Raw genomic sequence first — 22,864 nt, forward strand, 5'->3', positions numbered from 1 at the left:
CACTAAATCCACTGGCATTCATTCAGTTTGTTTCTGGGCTCAATTTAAGGGAACCGTTTCACCTTCAAAGTAGCAAATGGTTCAGATATGTGCAGGACTGAATTTTTTACATGAACCTATCTACAACTTATAATAACTTAAATTCCATTATTTGTACCAGGACCTAGAAAGTACCCGAGGCCTTATAATGGTGGTTCTCAAACTGTGGATTCAGGTGGGAGCCATACTGTGTTGGATAATACAGAACATTGGATGAGCAAAGGTTGGATAAGCGAGACTCTACGGTATATTCCATTTTTAAAAAAAATTATATAAAGGACAAACATAACATAAAACTGACTGCACTATTACGTGAAAATTCACTATTATGTGAAATGATAAATGTAAGTAAACAAAAAAAAACCTTTGAGTAAGCAACAAAAGTCACAAACAAAGCAAGATATACAATGACATAACCTGAAGAAAATGCAATGAATCAGATTTCCAGGAACTGAAAAACAAATATCTGCATTGACCTTAAATGATATACAGCAGCAAGACAAGTGTCAACAACAAGTAACAACAAAAAGGAAAGAAATGCTTGATTTATATCACTTTTTGCAGGGAAAAAAATGTATAAACCTTACCTAACAGCATCTGTATCAAACAGCAGGTTGGGTTTGTCAATCAATCCTAAAGAATAAAGCTGATAGGCCAATGCACATTTCCCAACCATAAACTGGGCTGTGTTTGTGCGATCCAGACAGTCTACACAATTAGTTCGAAGAATTCCTGTCTATGAAAGAAATGAAATATACACAAGGCCTATAATTTGAAACCCATTAGTAAAATAGCAAATTATTCTTTAGGATATAAATATGTGGTGTAAGGTGCACAGTACAAATGGACCGTAGTTGAAAAAAATGGTTCCACTCACTGCAAAGGTCTCTGTGAGGACAGTTTTCTTTCTATTCATGGCGTCCTACCAAATATGAAGTTTGTGCAATTTTACCTATGTCTATCAGACTAATTAGGAATATATTTTAGCTAACCAGTCTTCCCATTATCATTAGAGCTATTGTGCTTTTATTTAAACTACAATAATTAACTCTTAACATTGCATGCATATATAGAAGTTGGCATATGACAGTTTTACATAGGTCTGTGCCTTACTTTCCAGTACTTCATTTCCTCACTTCTGCACACAACCACCTTGCAGACATAGGCCCAAATCCTAATGTTAGTGAATCAATGGCATTTGCAAAAGTGTTACCAAATCACCACTGATTCTATTAATCTATTTTAGTTGACAATAAAAATGGATTTATACCATAGTTTCTAAAAACCTGACTTGAAAGTAGGCTGACAACATGCTACAAAGCTGAAGTACATTAGAAGAATGCAGTACATGTGGATGTCCTCAAACAAGGAAGCCACAGCCCTCAGTTTACATTACTTGAGCAGTGATGCTAATGACTAGAGCTTTTGGAGGTCAACATGTTAGAGCTGACCTAACAGCAAAAAAATCAAAAGGAATATTTAGGAACAACTGTATTCCAACTGTATTGAGAGGGAAGGCTAATAAAATGATTATATAAAAATATTTCTGTCTATTTCAAAGAAAAAAAAACCTAAAAAACATTTTAGCACATATTGATCCATAATAATATTAGTTTTAAAATTAATTCCATTTCAATACCTGTAGACGGCCAGTGGGAACCACAAATCCTCCCAGCTCATTCCACCTGTAGGACAGAACACTATATCTTACAATGCATTTATATAGTAATTAGATTTACTCTATCCTTACCCAATAAAGTAAAATCCCACAAGATACCGCCACATCAATTTATATCTCATGAACTAAATTCTAGGAGAGAGAATTCTGTAGAAATGTGATTCTACAGAAGACCTGAATGGATGCAGTAAACCTCAACCAGGCAGAGAGAAAGTCAATAAAAACTATAATATAGTATTAATTTTCAATTCAGGTTCACTGTAGGCACCACTAGATAACTTTCTTCCTTGATGTAAGTTTCAGTCTATCAACAGCAATCAATTTGCTTTTTGGCAATCCTTCACAGCAATGCTTGCATAACTATTTATTGCCCCTTTAAGCCAGGGATACTAATTGTGTTAGATTTGATATGTTGTTCTACTAAATCTGCTATCATTCTTCAACATGCAATCTGACAAAACAGAGAGGACCATGATTCCTCATGCCTGAGACATATCAGATGTCCTGATTTGAATTCTCTATGATTTTGAAAAATATTTTAACTAGCTTGGGTACCCAGTGTTGCTCGGGTTATTTGAAAAAGTCAATTTTTAATTGTACAAAATGCATAAGGTTGTGGGTGAACTATTTATTTATTTATTTATTTATTTATTTATTTAAAACTTTTATATCCCGATCTTCCCTACCTCCGTAGAGGAACTCAGACCAGCTCATATTATGCCAGGTTAATCCTGAAAAGCTCCATCAGTATTTAAAGTTTGTTATGTTGAGCAAGTTTGCTCTAGAGGCTCTAGTGAGGTTCAGTGTGGTCTCTGGCTGCTAGGTAAACTACAACTCCCACTATGGTGAGTCAATCCCCTCAAATGCCTCCAGTAGGTAGAGTTAGTCATGGGAATTCTGTGTGCCAAGTTTGGTCCAGGTCCATCAACGGGGAAGTTGTAGTTTCTCTGATTGTGAGTGAACTACAATTCCCAGAAAGGAAGGTGCAGATCCATCATTGTTTGGGTTCGTAGTGTGCTCTGGATGTAGGTGAACTACAATTCCAATAAATCCCTCCAAAGAACTCCAGTATTTTTGTTGGCCATGGTGGTTCTGTGTGTCAAGTTAGTTACAGTTCCATTGTTGGTGGAGTTCAGTGCTCTTAGATTGCAGGTGAACTATACACCCCAGTATCTACAACTCCTATAAATCATGGTGAATTCTCCCCAAGCCTCTCTAGTATGTTCAGTTGCTGATCAGTTCCCCTGTTTGCTGTGTGCCATAGAAAAGAATAGGAAAGGATTAAGGGAGAGGCAGTGGGTGAGGTCATGCATCTTCCATACCAATGGAGAGAGTAAGGAATACTGGGCTGTTGTGGAGAAAAAACAGAAAATCTAGGCTGAAATGGTCCCTGCATGAAATCCTTCACTTGGGTGGTGGGCAGTATGGTGTTTGGGGAGGACATTGGCAGGGATAGGGCTACATGTTCATGGCACTCACTATAACCTTTAATGTCACTGAAGGGAGGGCCATTGGTGTCTCCTGAGCAGTGGGAGCTATAGCTGCTTGTGGAGGCAGGAATTTGGCTGTGTAAGTGGATGATCCAGTCACATACGCACATACATATTTTCACTTTTATTATGTGTCACTTTTATTAGGTGTATAGATCGATTTTTAATGTATATTTGCTTAACCTTTTACAGGAAGATATGCAATATCGGAATTCAGAATTAATAATGGGAAAAGTGAAGCAAAAAATTCACACACAAAAGGGAAAATGGCCTTATAAAGTGTTTGGTAACAATTTAGTAAAACCATTAACTTGAATTACAGTGGATTAGGTTAATAAGATTATGTTAATAGCAATTTGTCATTAAACCTTTTTTAGCAATATTTAGTAAAAAATATTACATTGTGCACGCCTATGATACAGGTGTAAATTTGCATGGACTCATTGCAAAGTATCTGGGATTGCTATTATTTATTTATTTCATGCATTTCTACCATGCCCTTCTCTCCCCCGAAGGGGGACTCAGGGCGGCCATTACAGGTCCCTCCATATTGTGAATTTGATTATTTATAGATTTGATTATCATGTTCTCTCTAGAAAACTCCAGGTCTCCAAAGGCAAGTTTATGGTCAAGTTCTGGTGAAGGTTGCCCATAGAATTTCCCTGGAGCAACAAGAGGTACCTAAAGGAGTGTAAGGGTCTTACTCTTTTGATGGAGGAAATGAAAATGCAGTAGAAACTCCTTACAATAATGTCTGGCATTCTTGTTTGGCACCTAGATTTGGATTGGTGCCTTCCTAAAGCTGATCCCTTCTTCCTTCAAAGTATTCATCACACCTTTTGTTTGATACTGTAAAGGGCTCTAAAATGCAGGACTGAAACTTTTAAAATGCTTGATTAACAGATACACAAGTAACCATCTTAAAAAGACATTTGTTGAGCATACAAAGGCGATTATTTCACAATCATGCAAGTAACCAAACTGAACTGTCTCTAATAGCATGTTGACAACAGCATAGATTTAAAAGCTAATGATTGGAAGGAATCAAGGTCACATTAGCCCTAATACAATTTGCACTGTAAAATAATCAGGATTCTTGGAACATGAAACAAAAATAAATCACTGGTTTGCTTTGAGTTTTCCAGGCTGTATGGTCATGTTTCAGAAGATGGACTCACTGCAAAGTATCTGGGCCTTCTGGAACATGGCCACACAGCCTGGAAAACTCACAGCAACCCAGTGATTTTGGCCATGAAAGCCTTTGACAACACAAAAATAAATCAGCCACATGTACAAAACTAGAGACCAAGCAGGGTCAGCCCTAGTTAGTACCTGGAAGGGAGACCACCAATGAGTACCAGGTACTTAGGTTATATTTCAGTGGATGTAATTGACAAAACCTCCTCTGAGTATTTCTTGCCTAAGAAAATCTTATGAAGTTCATAAGTTGACAGGAGACTTTGAAAGGACATAAAATAATTCATAAAACTTTACTGCATTTCAAACAAAGAAATGGGTCATTATTACAAAAAATATATGGTGCTTAATTTCACGTTTGATATGTAAGTTATCATTAAAAGGAATAAATGTAGATTTCTATTAATTTTAGTCATTTTAAAAATGATTGCACTTAACACTACTCTTTTCTACACATACTTTTCATCTGGGCGCAAAACACTGCAGTAGGAATCAGGGCGATTTACAAAGAAACCAGTTTTCTTCACCACATTCTCTGCAATCACATTCAGTCTGTCAAGGACGTTACAAAGTTTGCTATATGGGAATAAAAGGAAAAAATAGATGTAATTCTCTGTTGAAATATGTCCTCAATTAATTAACTTCAGTTTATGCCATCTTATAAAATAAAACCCTACTTTGCATGTACTAAGTGCAAAGTGCTATTTTGGGACAGATTTTTAGAAGGATAAAACCCCTTGAAATTCACACACTATTAGTAAAATCATAACTATTTATTCCAGCAGAATGAGATTTATACGTAGCAATGTCAGAAGAAAAGATCACTAATGCCTAATCATTATTAGTCATCCCAACATGCTGGATAAGGCATCCCAAAGAAAATGAAGATGATCATGCGGACTCCTGAAGCGCTCTGAAACATAAGATAAACAAAGACACTCTGGTTTTCTAACACTACTAAAACAAATGAATCACAGACAATTTAGATGTGCAGGAAGCAAAAAAAATGTTGAATTGGAACTCCAAGCCTACATTCTTCTACAAAATGTCAATTTCAACAAACTGGTCTACAATGTGTCACAATGATGCTAACAATGATCAGGACTCTTCTTGAATGCTGCCTCAAATTTCTCTTTCAGTTTTGAAGAATAAACTAAAGTTTTTGTTGATGTTGTAATACCAGAAAAGAGTTAGTAAAGAGAAGACTAGAGGGTGAAGCATATGATATCAGCTTTCTTTGTGACTAGATTAGGATAGACCCTCCTATTTTTCTTTTTTCCTTTTTTAAAAAAGAGAAGGATGTATAAAAAGAAAGGGTGCAGATAAAAGCAATGTTATGTGGAAATGAAGTTTGTATAAATATGAGCACCAATGGAAATTAAGTGTATACACTTCGGGTCTAACCTATCTTAGAGACCGCATCTCCTTCTATGAATCGGTGCGGGACCTGAGATCTGCTGGGGAAGTGCTTCACTTGATCCCATCACCGTCACAGGTGTAATTGGTAGGGACAAGAGAGACGGGCTTCTCGGTGGAGGCTCCCCGGACTGGAATTAGCCCCAACTGGAATTAGCCACAACTCTCCAAAACTTTCAGTCTAGCCTAAAGACATAGCTATTTAAACAGGCCTTTGACCTGGAGTAGTGTACTATGGTTGTATGTGATGACATCGACCATTATTGCTTAGCACTTTAGTTCGTGACTGAAGAAGCCCAATGACCCACAAGTTTGACTATGTTTTAGAAATTTTAAACTCTTAATTTTATCAATTGATGTTGTTTATTGTTTGTATTCAGTTAATTTATGTATTGTTTTGGTGCTATGTAATTTTAATCTTCTGCGTGGCACCTTGATTGCTTTTGTGAGCTGCCCCAAGTCTCTTCGAGGAGATGAAGCGTGGTATAAATAAAGCTTTATTATTACTCAAGCAAGGTATTGAAAAGATGAAACAATAAAAAATGGGGGGGGAGGGGTTGGAAACACACACCTCTTTGTATACTTGGCCATATCCCAAGGAATATATACAATAGCATGCTCAGGAGGTAAAAACTGATTGAGGTAGGTTACAGCAGCAACAAGTTCTTCACTCAGTATCCTTTCGTGTTTTCTTTTTTCGCGTTCCTTCAAAAATAAACATTAAATTAAAAGTATGTATGCTCACAGCGAAAACCAAAATATGTTGCTAAATCACTTACTATAAGCCAGAAATAGCCTGACCTCTCAACAAGGGCAGGGAACCTTTCGTGAGGGCAATCATTATAGACATTAGAAAATGAATCACTTGTTTCTGACTTGCCTATTTTGTTCAACTAAACAAAAAGGTATTGGGAGTCCTATTCTGGTTTTATATGCACATGAAACAAAATACTTATTCAGATTTGTGCTTCATATGTATGAATGCAAACATTCAAGATTGCCACTTGTTTAAGAGAGAATATTTCTTTGATAATCATTTTATAATACTATTGATTTCCTTCTATTCTGCATTTCCTGTAATAATCCTAGAGCATAATCATGGCAAGAAAAAACAGAATTCTCATATCAGACATCAAGCAACCAATATTTTGAGAAAATGCGGACATTTTGTGGGGCGATTGCAATGAAGCCACACAGCATTATTTGCATTTCCTGTGAGCTTTTTATTCACCCATATTGGAAACATCATTCTGTGACAATTTCACTATACAAAAATAGCATTCCCATTTATTTAAGTAAATATCTCATTTTGCAAACCCAATAACATTTGCCAATAATAAATATATATATAGAACAGAGAATCATCCACCAGTATAAACCAGACTCAGAACTAGAGGAATTGTGATAACTGGATTAACTGATCCCATATAATAGTTTTTCTTCTTGGTTTTCTCACCTCCTATTCTCCTTCTCTCTTTTTTCCTTTCTCACCTCTTCCACCTCATTTATAACATCTTACCTTATCTCAAGGGTGAGAAAAGGTTGGTCTCTTGGTTGGCTGAAGTCCAATGCCATTTTTGCACATTTTTAAAAAATTAAATGTATTTATATCCCACTTTATCTCTCCATGCGGAAACTCAAAACAGCTCACAATTCAAAACATTACAACTTAAAATATACAAATATACAATAATAAAACAGCATATCACTTTATTATATATTATCAGTAGTAATTATATTTAATATATTAGGATTACTATAGTAGAATATGATTATAATATATTATATTGTGTTATTATTAGTATTATATTGTATTCCATTATAATATTATCAATACTATATGTGCATATACAATATCTTATTAGCATAGCACAATATTATTATTATATATTACTATATTGTACTATGTCACTGTACTCGGAGACCCCGGTGGCACAATGGGTTTAAACCCTTGTGCCAGCAGGACTGAAGACTGACAGGTCAGAGGTTTGAATCCGGGGAAAGTGTGGATTAGTTCCCTCTGTCAGCTCCAGCTCCCCATGTGGGGACATGAGAGGAGCCTCCCACATGTTGCCTGGATCAGGAAACATCCAGGCAACATCCTTGCAGATGGCCAATTCTCGCACACCAGAAGCAACTTGCAGTTTCTCAAGTCACTTCTGACATGGGAAAAAACCCCATTGTACTGCAATATTATTTGTAATATTACATGTAATCTGTAATATACAATTATTATATAGTATTATATTGTACTATATTATTATACCACAATATATACTACAGTACCAGTATATTATACTATTTGTATTATATAATATATTGTACTATATCATAGTACATTTATGGTGACTTTAGAGCAGGGGTTCCCAGACTTAGGGTCGCCTTAAGTCTGAAATGACTTGAAGGCACACAACAACAATCCTCATTAACTTGATTATCTCATCAGCCAAAAGCAGACCCACACTTTTTAAAAAGTTTTGAAACATTTAAAAAAGTTTTGAAATGAAATAACATTCCCAATGATGATGGTTCCAGGAATCATAGAATTATGAAGTACCCTCCACCGCACTCTTCAAATCCACAAAAAAGTGACTTTTAGTTCCAATTTAGTTGAAAAATATGGTCTTGCAGTCCATTGTACACATGCAGAGCTGAAAACTCGCTTCTACTGCATAACCTCTGTGAAGTCACCTTACAGAAGTGACTAAATAAAAATACTTCCAAGAATTTACACAGAACAAGAAACAGAACAGGAAAACAAAAGCAAAAGGGGTCATAAGTGATGCAAGACAGCATTAGATGTGACATACATGGAAAAAAAATTCTGGAGACATTTAGAGGCACTTTAAGTTTTTTAAAAAATTGTAAACCTGAGGCTCAAAATGACAACATTTCAAACCATAAAAGAAGATCTGGGAGTTACATTTTGAAGCTCATCTTCCACCCAAATTAATTTTTCTCTGTGTTTTAGAATATAAAACCTGTTAAAATTAATACCATGGAAGTCATGCTTCCATAAATAACAAGAATAGGCATTACCAACTCTTATCTCTTTCTATATCATCCTAAACAAGCAAACACATTAGAACAAAGAAAACAAAGATTTCATTGACCTTTTAATATTCTCTTTAAACTGTAGACTCTTGAATTAGAAAAACATTTGGTTATTAGGAAATTGATTTAATCCTCAATCACACGTGGAAGAAAATACTCCTCGCATCTCCATATGCAAGTGTGAGGAGAAAATTAATTCAATATCCTAGTACTGAGCACCTACAGAGAAACACATTGTTAGCCCTGTGAATAAGAACACATAATGATTCACATGGCGCAATCATGTGTGCCTAGGTACACATTTCAGTTCTAACTCAGTCTAAAAATATAAGAAGCAAACCATTTTGCTGTATCCTATTTCCATCGCTGTTTACAACAGCCTCGTGCTAAGCTTCTTAAAGGCACATTTCTAATTTTTTTAATTAAAGTTTACGTTTTATCTTGTAGATCTGAAAAGTTCAAGTTTTGCATTTCAGACACACACAGATGACCTAACAGGCTTAGACATTTAACAATAGTGCCAAAGCATTAAAAAGACATTTAGAAACCTAATAGAAAAAGGTAGTTATGAATCACACCAAATCTTTGACTCATTACAAGGATCAGTAATAAAAAAAACTCTTCAAAGGCATGCTCTATTAGCTTCTCAACGTATTTTAATAACATAACTATTGCAAATATGTGGTGACCTACAACAGAATACAAAAATGAGAGAAAAGTGTCAATTCAGATTGCCAGACATTCGATTTCATTCTCCCCATCCCAAGTTTCTTTTTCCTAAGCAGATCAAACCCTGTGACTGCTGAACATAGCCTTAATTGGACTATTTCAAAAGGTTCCTCACATTGAGCTTTTTAAACTAAACATTTTTATACATCTATATGTCCTGAGTATTTCCATGCCTTAAGAATATCTCCATACAATGGGCCATTTGTATCCACCAGAGTTTGGTTCCATGGATACCAAAATCTTGGATGCTCAGGTCCTATCACATACAGTGGAGTAGCACAACGGTGTCCCTTTTATATGTAAAATGGCAAAATCAAGGTTTATAATACATTGGGTATTTTCAAGCTGTGAATGGTTGAATCTGCAGATACAGGATCAATGGACACAAAAGGCAGATTGTATCATATTTTTAATATATTTAATTTAATTTATATTTTTCTCCCTGAATGGGACATATGTCATTCTGTTTAAATCCAGACTACCTCAGACTAACATTAGGAGAAGTTAGATTAATCTTAATATAAAGGAGTGGGACTGCCACAAAATATTATGCACAACCACTTGATTTGGCTTGGGAGAAGTTTGAAGGGGCCATTTAAGTAGATTTTACTTTTGCTGCAACTCAAGAGGAAAAGTTGAAGTCTAAGTGGGATTCTGAACCATCTCCATGGTTGCAATGATGTTTTCCAATGATACTTAATATTCATTGGAACTGGAAAGACAGAGAACATGGCATCTCATCGCAGCTGGAGCTTCAGGCAAACAGAGCTACGAGTCACAGCACACAAAGTCAACAACAGACAGAACCAGAAGAGACATTGTCTAAAACAAAAACAGGAGAAATGATCCATTTAATCTGAAAGCAAACTGAGGAATTTTTCAGATTGAGATATAGCCCATATTCTATTTAACCAATTATATACCAGTAGATTCTCCAATGTCTTCTATACTTAACTATCTTCATTCTTGCAGTGCATACCAAAAATAAGGCCTTTAGTCAGTAAATTCTCGTTTGTGTTTTTGAATAAAAAATTAAAAATAACTTCCCTCTGGACTTTTTATTTGGCCTATCCGAGTTAAGACCTGTTTCCAAAACTTTGTTATATTTGACTGTAACACTCATATATCATTCCAATCTCCTAATGCTCCATACCCACTCCAGCATAATTTTGACACTCCATTATTGAGTCTGTGCAACTTGAGTGGATAATAATACAATTGAGGGATAATTTTCAACACGTTCTCTCTCATTTGAGCTTTGATTTACAAAATAAGGCTTCCCAAATTGAATTCCATACATTTTCAACTGCTTTGATTCTAAATATGATTCCTAAACAAGTGTTGTTCTTATTGGTTTGCCAAATTGAGCTTCCTGTAGGTTTCTATATAATTTTGAAGCTTCTTGTTTGGCTAGACTATTATTACATATAATTTCAAATATAGTTAAATTTCTTGGTGGATTTGATAATGGATAGCCATAAATCCACAGGCTATTTGAAGCCACAAACACTTCAGTTACCTTTCTATCACTGGGGAAAATTAAAATGTAGTAATATAAATACAGTATAAGCCTATACATTTGCTATTTATCAAATCCATTGTGTTATAGATTATACAACATTATTGATTGATTGATTGATTTATATCCCTTCTTCTCTCAGTTTGGGATTTAAGACAGATTTCTATAGCCAAAACAAACAGATAAAACTGACAACATGCACAAATTAAATATGTAATTAAACTATCAAAAAAGGAGGCATATCAAATCCTTAACCAATGAAAATAAAAATAGTAAATACAAAACCCAGCCAATCTTGCATGACCCTTCATATGGAAAAATACTTCCAAATTGTACTAAATCATCCTTACTTCACTCCTTTCTGGAGAATGGGACTGCCTGTTCACATGGAGGCACATACAGACCATACATGTACTGTGTAACATGTTTTACCAAATGTAACAGAAATTAAACACAAGTCAAGACTTTCCCAAGGCTGGATTTAAAACATTACAAAAATTACTGCTCTTGTTCATTACACACAAGACACTCAGTTTTATATCAAAACCTTGTACTGGGAAGGACAGGTAGACGAGCAATTGCTAGATCATAACAAATGCTAACTATAAATCTAACATATTTAGGCAGCATGACCCACACCAGAAGTAGAATATAAATGAAAGTAGAGAAGTATCTAATGAGAATAGGTATTCTCTGTGTTCGAATTTCTTACATGTCCTTTGCTTTCAATAATACAGATTTTTATTTATTTATCGTGTCAGGAGCAACCAGACATTTGTATTACATTTTTAACAAAACAAACAAACAGACAGACAAAACACAAAGTTTGCAAGCTTGGTAGTTGATTAAATGTCCTTTGACCAGTATCTGGTCACTTGGAGTGCCTCTGGCATTGCCGCAAGGAGGTCCTCCATTGTGCATGTAGCAGGGCTCAGGTTGCATTGCAGGACCACCTGGTCAGTGGTTTGCTCTTCTCCACATTCGCATGTCATGGATTCCACTTTGTAGCCCCATTTCTTAAGATTGGCTCTGCATCTCATGTTGCCAGAGCGCAGTCTGTTCAGCGCCTTCCAAGTCGCCCAGTTTTCTGTGTGCCCAGGGGGGAAGTCTCTCATTTGGTATCAGCCATTGATTGAGATTCTGGGTTTGAGCCTGCCACTTTTGGATTCTCGCTTGCTGGGGTGTTCCAGCGAGTGTCTGTGTAGATCTTAGAAAACTATTTCATGATTTAAGTCGTTGACGTGCTGGCTGATACCCAAACAAGGGATGAGCTTTTGTTTTGTCTTTGTAGACGGCTGATTCTGTCACTCCAGAAGCGACTTGCAGCATGCAAGCAAGAAAGCAAAACAACCAATGGACCTTTTCAGGACCAACCATGACAATAATAATAAAGATGAAACATCAAGATAAATACCTGCGGATTAAAAAGGCTTCAGATGCCAAATAAAAGCTAGTAAAGTGCCACAAAAGCTTGGTCATCACAAGATTTTTCCTGTCATGAATAACAAAACAGCAGAAAATTTATTAGAAATTTAATGCTAGCTGAAAAGCTTCTTCCATCTGTTGCTTGTTTCCCAGATTTCTTCAGGATGGGTTTCAATTATTTTAATGAATCTTTTCATCTCCTTTCCAGACTTCCCTCAAATCTCCTTCAGTTTTAAAAGAACTATAACAAGAAGCATCTGGGTTGGCTCCAAGTCTTGTTTTACCATATGGACACAGCAATTTAAAAATGACACATGGGAATCATCGCTCTTTTAGCTACAGACCCTTGCCTCCATTTTGGTTTGATTCAAAACATGCCATACACATGTAATTTACTCATGACTGTGCTGCCTAGAAAAAGTGTTTACCTGGGTAGATGATAATGCATATTCTAGGATACCTTTGAGGGATTCTAGAATATGGAGAAAAATAGCAACTAGCAACTATTAATGGTTTAAACAGTACCTCTATTTATCCTAGCTCTGGCCTCTTAGCTTCTACATGGTAGAATTACTGCAGTTTGACACAACTTTAACTATCATAGCGCAAGGCTATGGGATCAGCTATTCTGAAAGTGATCTAGAGCGAAGAAAATGAAAACAAATTAACTATTTGGGTTGGGTGAGTAGTTTGCTTCCCACTGCAGAACTAACTCCCTGTGACTAAATTATGTTTTCAAGAGATCAAAAGGCTATTTTGATCAAGAGCCTATAAATTAATGTGAGGAAAATGCACAAGCATTACATGCAATTAGATTATTACCAAGAAAAGCCAGGAAGTTCAAATTCTCAACTCACTAATGCAGTAGCCTCAGATAAATGTTGTCTGAATGTTGTCTGAAAAGCTGCCAGAGTTGAAGCTGGCTGAGCACAGCCTTCATACTTAAGAATGCATTTGGAAATAATTATTAATATTTACTCGCCAAATTATGATAATTACAGAGTTCAAGCAGAAGTTTCTAAAATCACAAAAGTAAAACTACTGGCAAAAAGTATCTTAAAGTGCAGGATAAACAGGGTAAAACTAATAGAAGTCCAGATTTACCTATCAGCTTTCAGAAACTGTGCCCTTTACAATGGCCCAAGATATATTTATAACACAGGGAACCTACAAAAGCTCACAGTAAGGAAGAGTGGAATGGCCACGGGTCAATGAGACCTCAATGAGAAGTTACACCTCAATGAGACCAACGTATGCAAAGTAATCATTCTCTGTTCTTCTGAACACTTTGAGTGTGGAATTATTGTGCCCCAAGATGCAGTTTTTAAATGAAGCCAGAAAGGCCATAAACTCTGAAGAGGGAGAGTGGCCAACACTAGCCTGAACTGGACTGCAATCCAATTACAAGAGAAATCCAAACTAGACCAAAACCATGAAGCAAGCCAAAATGACAAATCTAAATGATAATCTAAGACTATAGTAAGTGAAAATCAAAAGTCTGACAGAAAACCTAAAAAGTCAGACCTAAAACCTAACAGAATGTTCCCCCAATGCTGAGCATTAAGGCAGGAAGCACGCTGACATAGCACACAGAAACTGAGTGAGGCTACTGCCAAAAAGCTTATGTAATAGCTCTAGAATATTCCAAATGACCCACTGTGCTGACACAGGTGGTAATCCCATTTGTGCAAGTTGCAAAGACTATGAAGACGAAAGAATTAGCAACCTTTCCTTACAAATAGAAAGTAATGGAATCATCATAAACATAGCTTAAGACAATGAAATTTATGGAATTACAAATAGACTTTCATGATTTTACACAGAAGAATTAAGATACACAAAATAATATTTTATGCACAGAAATATTTAATAAAAGTATGAAGACATCTGTAAGTTCAAACAAAAATGTTGTTTTTTGATCCAAATGTTTTTCTTTATATAGACATTTGCGATATTCAAGAGTGCACTGCATAAACTTCAGCTGATCCTGTTACCAAATTTGTATGTCAATTCTGAAAACATTTCCTCCCCCTCCACCAAAAACCAAAAATAAGATCATTTAATAATCTCTCTCAGAGACAAAAGACATGGAAAAATAACCACAAGAAAATAGAAACAAACACTCAAAAAAGATTCATTAGCGATGCTTTACCTTCACAAGATTCAAAATGATGATGGGGGAGCCAAATCTCTGGAGCATCTGATCAAAATGAAGAGCAGCTACATGTGCATATGGGTCTGCCTGATCCACTAAAAAAAGGGCAATTATTGTTAGAATGATGCATATAGGATCTTGTTTTTAAAATTCATATTTAGTAACAAAACTACAAAGCTGGGTAAAAAAGCACAATTTTTAACTTATAAACACGACTGGTGATATTATTTCCTTCTCACCCATTATATTATGAAACAACGATTCCACTACATAAATTAATACAAGAGTCTGCACTAGAACACATATAACAAAAGGAACTTTCCCTGAAATAGTTTTGAAAAGGTACTGTCAAATGTCTTCTTCTTTTTCTCCCACTTTCTTTGTTCTTTGAATGATTTCCGCCATGTTACTGTTTATAGGTAAAACATTTCAGAGCTTTAACTTCAAAAGTGCCAACTTTGCTTTTTGCACATTTGTTGTTGTGTTAGACTGGAACAGAAGCGCATTTGACCACCATTATTATTACCATTTGATGTACAAAAGGTGAAAAATTTTGGTTTCTCGTACAAAACTTTATTTAAAGTTTTAAATAAAGAAAAACTGATCCATGCTTCTTGTTTTCATAAAACCCCTTCCACAATACAAATATATCTTGCAGCAATTACAATTATTATTATTATTATTATTATTATTATTATTATTATCTTTATTTGTACCCCGCTAGCATCTCCCGAAGGACTAGGATGCGGAACAATGGCTTCAAACTACAAGAGAGGAGATTCCATCTGAACATTAGGAAGAACTTCCTGACTGTGAGAGCCGTTCAGCAGTGGAACTCTCTGCCCCGGAGTGTGGTGGAGGCTCCTTCTTTGGAAGCTTTTAAGCAGAGGCTGGATGGCCATTTGTCAGGGGTGATTTGAATGCAATATTCCTGCTTCTTGGCAGGGGGTTGGACTGGATGGCCCATGAGGTCTCTTCCAACTCTTTGATTCTATGATTCTATGACTCGATGCGGCTTACAAAGGCCAAGGCCTCAAAACACAACATAACAATACAACACCTAAGCAAATTAAAAACAGTTAAAGCATATTAAACAACAAGCAATAAACAATACAACAAAACACTATAAAACTGGGCCGGGCCAGAGTAATGGGTACAAGGTTAAAAGTGCTGATGTGACAGGTGATATGTAAGGATTATAGGGTAAGTGCAGTGTGCAGTGTGTGGCAATCTTAATTCTAGTAAAGTGCTTCTGGGAGTTGTTGTTGGAGATTCCTATTCTGGAAAGGCACAGGGTAAAACTAATTGCAAATCTGGATTCTTCAATTCTGGTCCATTCTTTGTATAACTGTCACAGCTGTATCAGATGGATGGGGACCCCTGCAGAATTCCACACAAACTCCTGCATTACTGCTAAGAGGTTATCAATCTTCGGGAGAAAATTTGAGGGACAGGACTGCTGGGGTCTGAAGGAGAAAGAGGAAACAGCCAGAAAGGGCCTCCTTCTTTCTACTGACAGATGAAGAACATTCCATCGGTGGGGTGATACCAGCTAGAGAGCAATCTACTGTCTCCTTACTTTCTCTTTCTTGAAGGATTTAAAAATAAAATGAATGATGGTAAATCACCATCATGGTTTGCACTTGCCTGCTTTTATCTCATATAATTGGTTAGTAGGGGACAGGAAGGCTGACAACAGGACAGACCTCACTGTTCTTTAATGCCAAAATAACAGACACAGAGCAAGAGCAATTCCTGGGCCTTGTAAGGTTCTAATTTCGTACTTAGGAAATGTTTTATTAGCAACAAGATGTAATGCTGACTCTCCTATGTGTTTGGTAATAACTAATAAAGACGAAAGTATTTTCAAAAGTTAGTTAACTGCACAATTAATGCAGTGTTGTTGTTTATTTGTTCAGTTGCTTCTGACTCTTCATGACCTCATAGACCAGCCCATGCCAGGACTCCCTGTCAGCCATGGAGCTCCTTCCAGTCAATCCAGTCACTTCAAGGATACCATCCATCCATCTTGCCCTTGGCGTGCCCAATTCCTTTTTTCTTTCATTTCCCCCAGCATAATGAATAATTAATGCATTGCATAGGAATTTTACAAATTCCCAATCATTTGCTACTAACACAAGTTTTATATTATCCTTAAATCTACATTTGGTGTTTTATTTTGTATCTTCTTTCTCACATTACTTCAGCTGATCATTAAGTTCAGGCAGCAAAATTATACAACTGACTATTATGACATGGTGTGATTTGATAACTGGACCAAGATTATGGAGACCAAGGCTCAATTCCTTATATGGCCATGGAAACCCAATGGGTGATTTTGGGCAAGTCTCAGCCTCAGAAAACCCCATGACTTACAGTTGCCCTATGCTGAAAACAACTCGAAAGCAAACAGGAACAAAATATAAAGAACTGTTAACTAAAGTACTGGAGCCAATTTGAGCTAAGAAAACTTCAGATTCTAAATAGAGGTGGTCTTGCTGAAATACCATATTTATTTTGGAAGAGTAAAAAAGGAAAAGAATTATGAAGTATTCTATGTAAAATATTGTTTCATTTAACAAGATAATAAACGGAAAGGTTGCTTATCTGAAAATGTGGTTCTCTGAGTAGCAATCTCTGCCTTCATACAAGTAAGTTGTGTGACTGTGCAAGACTCTGTTTGGAATTTTCCAGACCTAAGTAACTTAGTGTTTTCCCCCATTTCCTTATCACACATCTCTTAGCCCAACAAACTACGATTATCTCAGTTTCATAGTCCGCCATATAATGTACAGGGATCCAAAAGTGGGGAAGGTAGGGCAGGTTTCAAACATGTGAGTACAGGTCATTTGGGCTAGCTCACAGGCAAAATGTATAGCATTCAAACATCTGCTGTGATGAAATTTGATTTCTGTTCCTAAGACCTCCACAAACAAACAAATAATCCTTTGCTTTGAGAAAACCTGTTGTACACTAGATGCAGAATGCAAATCCATACCATATATTCAAGGAATACTAGGATCTTTCAAGAGTAAAAGTCAGTATCAAATGAAGGACAGGAAGGATAATATCCTGGTTTACATTAAATTGATTATGTTTTGATTTCTTTTGTTTTCTTCAGAGCCTCATCCTTTTTCTGTTTAGGAGCAGAATGGTCATCAGAAAATATCGTCTCTTGCAACTTGATTTAAAGTGTGCCTTGCCCAACATTACTCTGAGATTGGATTGAGATTCTTCTGCTACAGAAATAGTAATAGGCTGAGGTACAACAGAATCCTCCATAGTTAAAGCCAGACAGAGTTGGTGTCGACAAGATAAGAATCTCTTTCAGTATTTCCAATGTGGACTTCGTCTTCCATATGGTGGGAAACCACTGACAAAGTTGAAAACAGTGGTTTGTCCTATGCAGCAAAGAACCTGAACAGATTTCTTGCAACAGTGCATTTTAAACCACTGGGACCTTGTTTTTAAACCCTGGAATATGAATCCCTTACAGACTGAGCAATTTTCAACTGTGTGCTTTTCTACTAAACAGAGTAGGAGCCTGTCGTGTCTTATCAGATAAAGAAACTATTATTTACAAGTAATGCACAAGTTAAATAAAGACATAAAAGAAGCCATAAAATGAGAAGACAGTCAGAGGAACAGGGGGTGGGAGGAGTATTCAGTGGGAGAAAGGCAGTTGGGAAGTATAGTATTTTTTAAAAGAAACTGATTTGAAGTAGAAAGATGATGAAAATAGCAAGGGGGAAAGCTATTCAGAGGAGAACGCCAAAAAGAAAGCTGTTCAACTAGCAGACAAAAAGAAATTGAGATAATAGTATCCTGCTGGGCTAAAATAAACAGAGGGGAAGAGGAAAAACTCAGCTCTGGAAAATTCTGAACAAAATCTTGCACAGGTAGAAACCTCACATATCTCAGACATAGAGGTCATGAAGAAGAAGCTGCAGTTTGAACAATGCGACATGACAACTGAATGAAGTGGGACAACAAACACAGATGTTCTACATAGAATTTTAGCAGGAGGGGAGGGGTGTCACAAAAATGAAAGTTACCTAGACTGCTGCTTAGCACATACTATGAGAATTATTCCAGCGACCTGCAAGTCACATGTTTACCATGTTGTCCTCCTCTTCTCACATGCCCTCCTTAGGCCTCTCTTTTTAAAAATGTTGTCAAGGATACACTTCCTTGAAGCTCCCAACTGACTAATAAATAGATTCTCATTATTTCATTTGAGATTGTACATTTGTTAAATAACACCATTTATACATTGTACATACATGTAATTGGTGGTTTTGGCATCATAGTTGAGATGTCCTGAGACCAATACAGGGGAACAGAACCCCGTACTTGGACATAAGACGAATAGCTCCCAGCAGAAAAGGACAACACTGAAGCATCATAAAGTATTTGCTCAGTTTCTACTTCATTTGCTACATCGCCCTAGACAAAAAACAACAAACAAAACAATTAATATAGTATGCTGCTTCAAATATTTAGCTACATTCTCAAAATAGAACATTAGACTTTCATTCAAAAATTTAATTTTCATTAAAGGAGGACTTAGTAAGACATTTGTTGTATTCATCTTAACACAAACCAACTTAAATGACTTGAATACCAGACCTAAACAAAAGTAATTCAAAAAGAATGACAAGAACACTTTTGTTTTGTTTCCTTCTACACAATAGCAGCCTTACGCTGTATAGTCAGTCCCCAAATTACGAATTAGATCCGTTCTGTAAATTTGTTCTTAAATTGAATTTGTATGTTAGTCAGAACATATGCATTTTGTAAGTGTAACTCCAGCCATATATATACCCGGGGGGGGGGGGGGGCTTTGATAGCATAGGGAAAAGTTAACAACTGTGTGGTGTTTCCTTTGCTGTCTGTGCCCCTGTTCAAAGGATTTCACCTCACTTTCTGTCCTTGTGTTAACTGGATTTTGAAAAATGTGGCTTGTTGTAGAAACAAGGATTGAGGATAAAACTTCAGTGAAAATACCTTTTCTCCATGATAACTCTTTCAGGAGGAAATTTCCTGGAGAAAATATATTGTAGACAAGATACCTGCATCATCATCATCGGCAATCCATCGTGTCCGAGAATGATTGCCTTCCAAGCGTAGGGTCTTGGCAGTGAGTCCATAGGTGACTGTAGAGACTGATTTTTGACCTGGATGTTCTTTTACAAGCTTTGATTCTTCATTCGTGCATTAAAGGGTTTCAGTACATGATGTGACCAGATGAAGGTGGTCCTGGTCAGGGTTGGCCTGATGTGCCTTCCTTTTGACATGTTTCTCCCTTTTGCCCTTCATTTGTGGCTCTTCAAATTCCATAGCACTGTTGGTCACAGCTAACCTCCAGTTAGAATGCTCAAGGGCCAGGGCTTCCCAGTTCTAGGTGTCTATGCCAAAGATTTCTAGGTTGATTTTAAGCCCATATTTAAATCTCTTTTCCTGTTCACCAATTTTTTGTTTTCCATTCTTGAACTGAGAGTATAGTAACTGCTTTGGAAGATGATGATCGGACATTTGGACAACGTGGCCAGTCCAGTGAAGTTGATGGCGAATGCTGGTGATCTTTGCTTCTTCCAGCACACTGACATTTGTCTACCTGTCTTCTCAAGATATACGCAGGATTTTTGGAGGGAACATATTCCAGAAATTGAGTAGACAGTCCACATTTCATAGGCATATAACATGATTGGGAGCACAATAGCTTTATAAACAAGCATCTTGGTATCCCTACGAATGTCCCAATCCTCAAACACTTCTCTGCTCAAGAAAATGCTACACTCACAGAGCTGAGACGGTGTTGTATTTCAGTGTCGGTGTTGACTTTTGTTGACAGGTGGCTGCCAAGGTAGGGAAAATGATCAACGTTTTCAAATGTTATGCCATTCGATCCAAGATGGCCATGGTAAATTGAATTAACTTGTGGTCTGTCCAGCAGTCATCAGCATCTAAACTTAGATTCTACGTGTAATATTCATTTGTTCATTAAAGGGTTTCAGTACATGATGTGACTTCTCCATCACATTATTTATATGTATGTCATATAAGTTTACTAAGACATGCATGCCTCAGATTTGCTTTGATGGGTATCAAAATGCACAAGATACATGCTCTGCAGCAAAATGTTTTTGAGAACTTGTTATCCCTAGCAAAATATACATCTTACAAATAACAATACACAATAAAATAATGGATTGTCTTTTTTACCTCACAATTTGCTCCTCTCTTTAGAAACCGTGTTCCAGCAAATTTACTTGATCTTCTAGCTATCAGGGTGACATACACAGGACGGCCATATATGAGCAGTTCTTGGAAGCCAAGTTAAGGATTATAGAATACAATATATACAATTTATTTATTTACAGTATTTATATACCACTTTTCTCATCACTGGAGGGACTCAAAGCAATTTACACAGAAATAATGGCAAAATTCAATGACTTACATATGTAAACCAAATCACAAATCAACACCATATAACTAAGCATAAAATAAATAGGGAATTCACTATAAGAAAAAAGGACATTTAAAACATGAAATATAAGAATGAAAACACCTAATAAAAACATTAAAATCACATGTGAATTTGTGTCCCGCCATTGAATGTTTGCCATGTATATGCTGTGCTCCACCCTGAGTCCCCTTCGGGGTGAGAAGGGCAAAATATAAATGTTTTAAATAAATAAACAAATAAATAAATGATCCAAACGCATATGTTTCACATTCTTATTTCCTTTTAACTTGCCTTAAGCATATATATATATATATATATATATATATATATATATATATATAAACAGATCAACTAAATTGTTCTCATTTCAAAAGAATAGCATATCACTTAAAACATACAAATTTATTTAATAAAAGTAAAATAAGATAGGGTAGTTGTATTTATAAATAAAAATACATGTAATTATTTCTTCTCTGTTCAAAATTTCTACAAATTGGCACTACCTACTACGATAATTAATTATTTAAGGAAGCAAAACAGGAAAAGATTCCTCCAATAGAAGAAAGCCATGCCTGAGCATTCAAGCTTCCCCTTACTTTAGTTCCTTTTAAAATACCATTTTCAGATTTGCTTCCTATGGAATAAAGACAGTAAACATAAAAGAACACGCAGCATTATGTCTATATATTCATGATTATTAAACTACAAAACATAGTTTTCATTCCAATATTTCCTCTCAGAACTTCAATACAGGCTTTGAAGTTGGTATTCTGAAATACCAGAAATAGATAGCTGGCTGTTGGGTGCTAGTATTAAAAAACCAGCTATTAGAATGCACTGCACTGCAGGGGAGAATGGTAGGAAGCGAAATCCCCACTGTTATTTTCAATCAAGGAATGATAACAGGAATTCCTTTCTCCCAGATGAGAGGAGTTGGGAATGGATGACTCAGGAACCTTTGTAGGTTGGATTCTGTCCTTACATGGGCAGAATCCTCTATGGATCAGAAATTATCACCATCAGGAAACTCAAACTCTCTGGATTTTCACTGAAATCTATACAAAACTGAAATATTTATTTATTTATTTATTTACTGTCCTTGTATACCGCCGTTTCTCAGCCTAACTGGCGACTCAACGCGGTTTACAACAGAATATACAGTACACAGTATACAATTAAAACCGTAAAAAACATAATACACAATATTTCACATAAATCACAATCTAATACATCTCCTAACTAAAATCGTGGTCCAATTGCATCATCCATATTACCAATCCGTAGTCGACACATTCATTGCACCCAATTAACCAAATGCCTGCTTGAACATCCAAGTTTTTAGTCTTTTTCGGAATACCATCAGCGAGGAGGCTGATCTTACCTCCATGGGAAGGGCGTCCAGAGCCGAGGGGCCACCACAGAAAAGGCCGTCTCTCGTCCCCGCCAGCCGCACCTGTGAAGCAGGCGGGATAGAGAGCAAGGCCTCCCCAGAAGATCTTAGGGTCCTGGTGGGCTGATAGGCCGAGATACGTTCGGATAGGTAGGTTGGGCCAGAACCGTTTAGGGCTTTAAAGGCCAACGCCAGCACTTTGAATTGAGCCCGGTAGCAAATCGGCAGCCAGTGGAGCTGGTGCAGCAAAGGAGTTGTGCGCTCCCTGCGCTCCGCTCCAGTTAGTATCATGGCTGCCGA

At 36.5% G+C, this 22,864-nt stretch overlaps 1 protein-coding gene across 2 annotated transcripts in view; it reads right to left on the reverse strand.

The window, feature by feature from the left end:
* The window catches only part of FIG4 (FIG4 phosphoinositide 5-phosphatase), a 71,837-nt gene that overhangs the window by 20,789 nt on the left and 28,184 nt on the right, over positions 1 to 22,864 (reverse strand). For both annotated transcript variants that reach the window (XM_060753157.2, XM_060753159.2), the window contains 7 exons: positions 20,928 to 21,028; positions 18,986 to 19,148; positions 14,700 to 14,797; positions 6,392 to 6,525; positions 4,864 to 4,980; positions 1,679 to 1,724; positions 627 to 775 (listed from right to left, as the gene is read on the reverse strand). In XM_060753157.2, coding sequence (XP_060609140.2) covers positions 627 to 775; positions 1,679 to 1,724; positions 4,864 to 4,980; positions 6,392 to 6,525; positions 14,700 to 14,797; positions 18,986 to 19,148; positions 20,928 to 21,028 — 808 coding nt within the window. The remainder of the gene's footprint in view (positions 1 to 626; positions 776 to 1,678; positions 1,725 to 4,863; positions 4,981 to 6,391; positions 6,526 to 14,699; positions 14,798 to 18,985; positions 19,149 to 20,927; positions 21,029 to 22,864) is intronic.

The sequence above is a fragment of the Anolis sagrei genome, chromosome 1 (genome assembly GCF_037176765.1).
Source record: "Anolis sagrei isolate rAnoSag1 chromosome 1, rAnoSag1.mat, whole genome shotgun sequence".
In the NCBI taxonomy this organism is placed as follows: Eukaryota; Metazoa; Chordata; class Lepidosauria; order Squamata; family Dactyloidae; genus Anolis; species Anolis sagrei.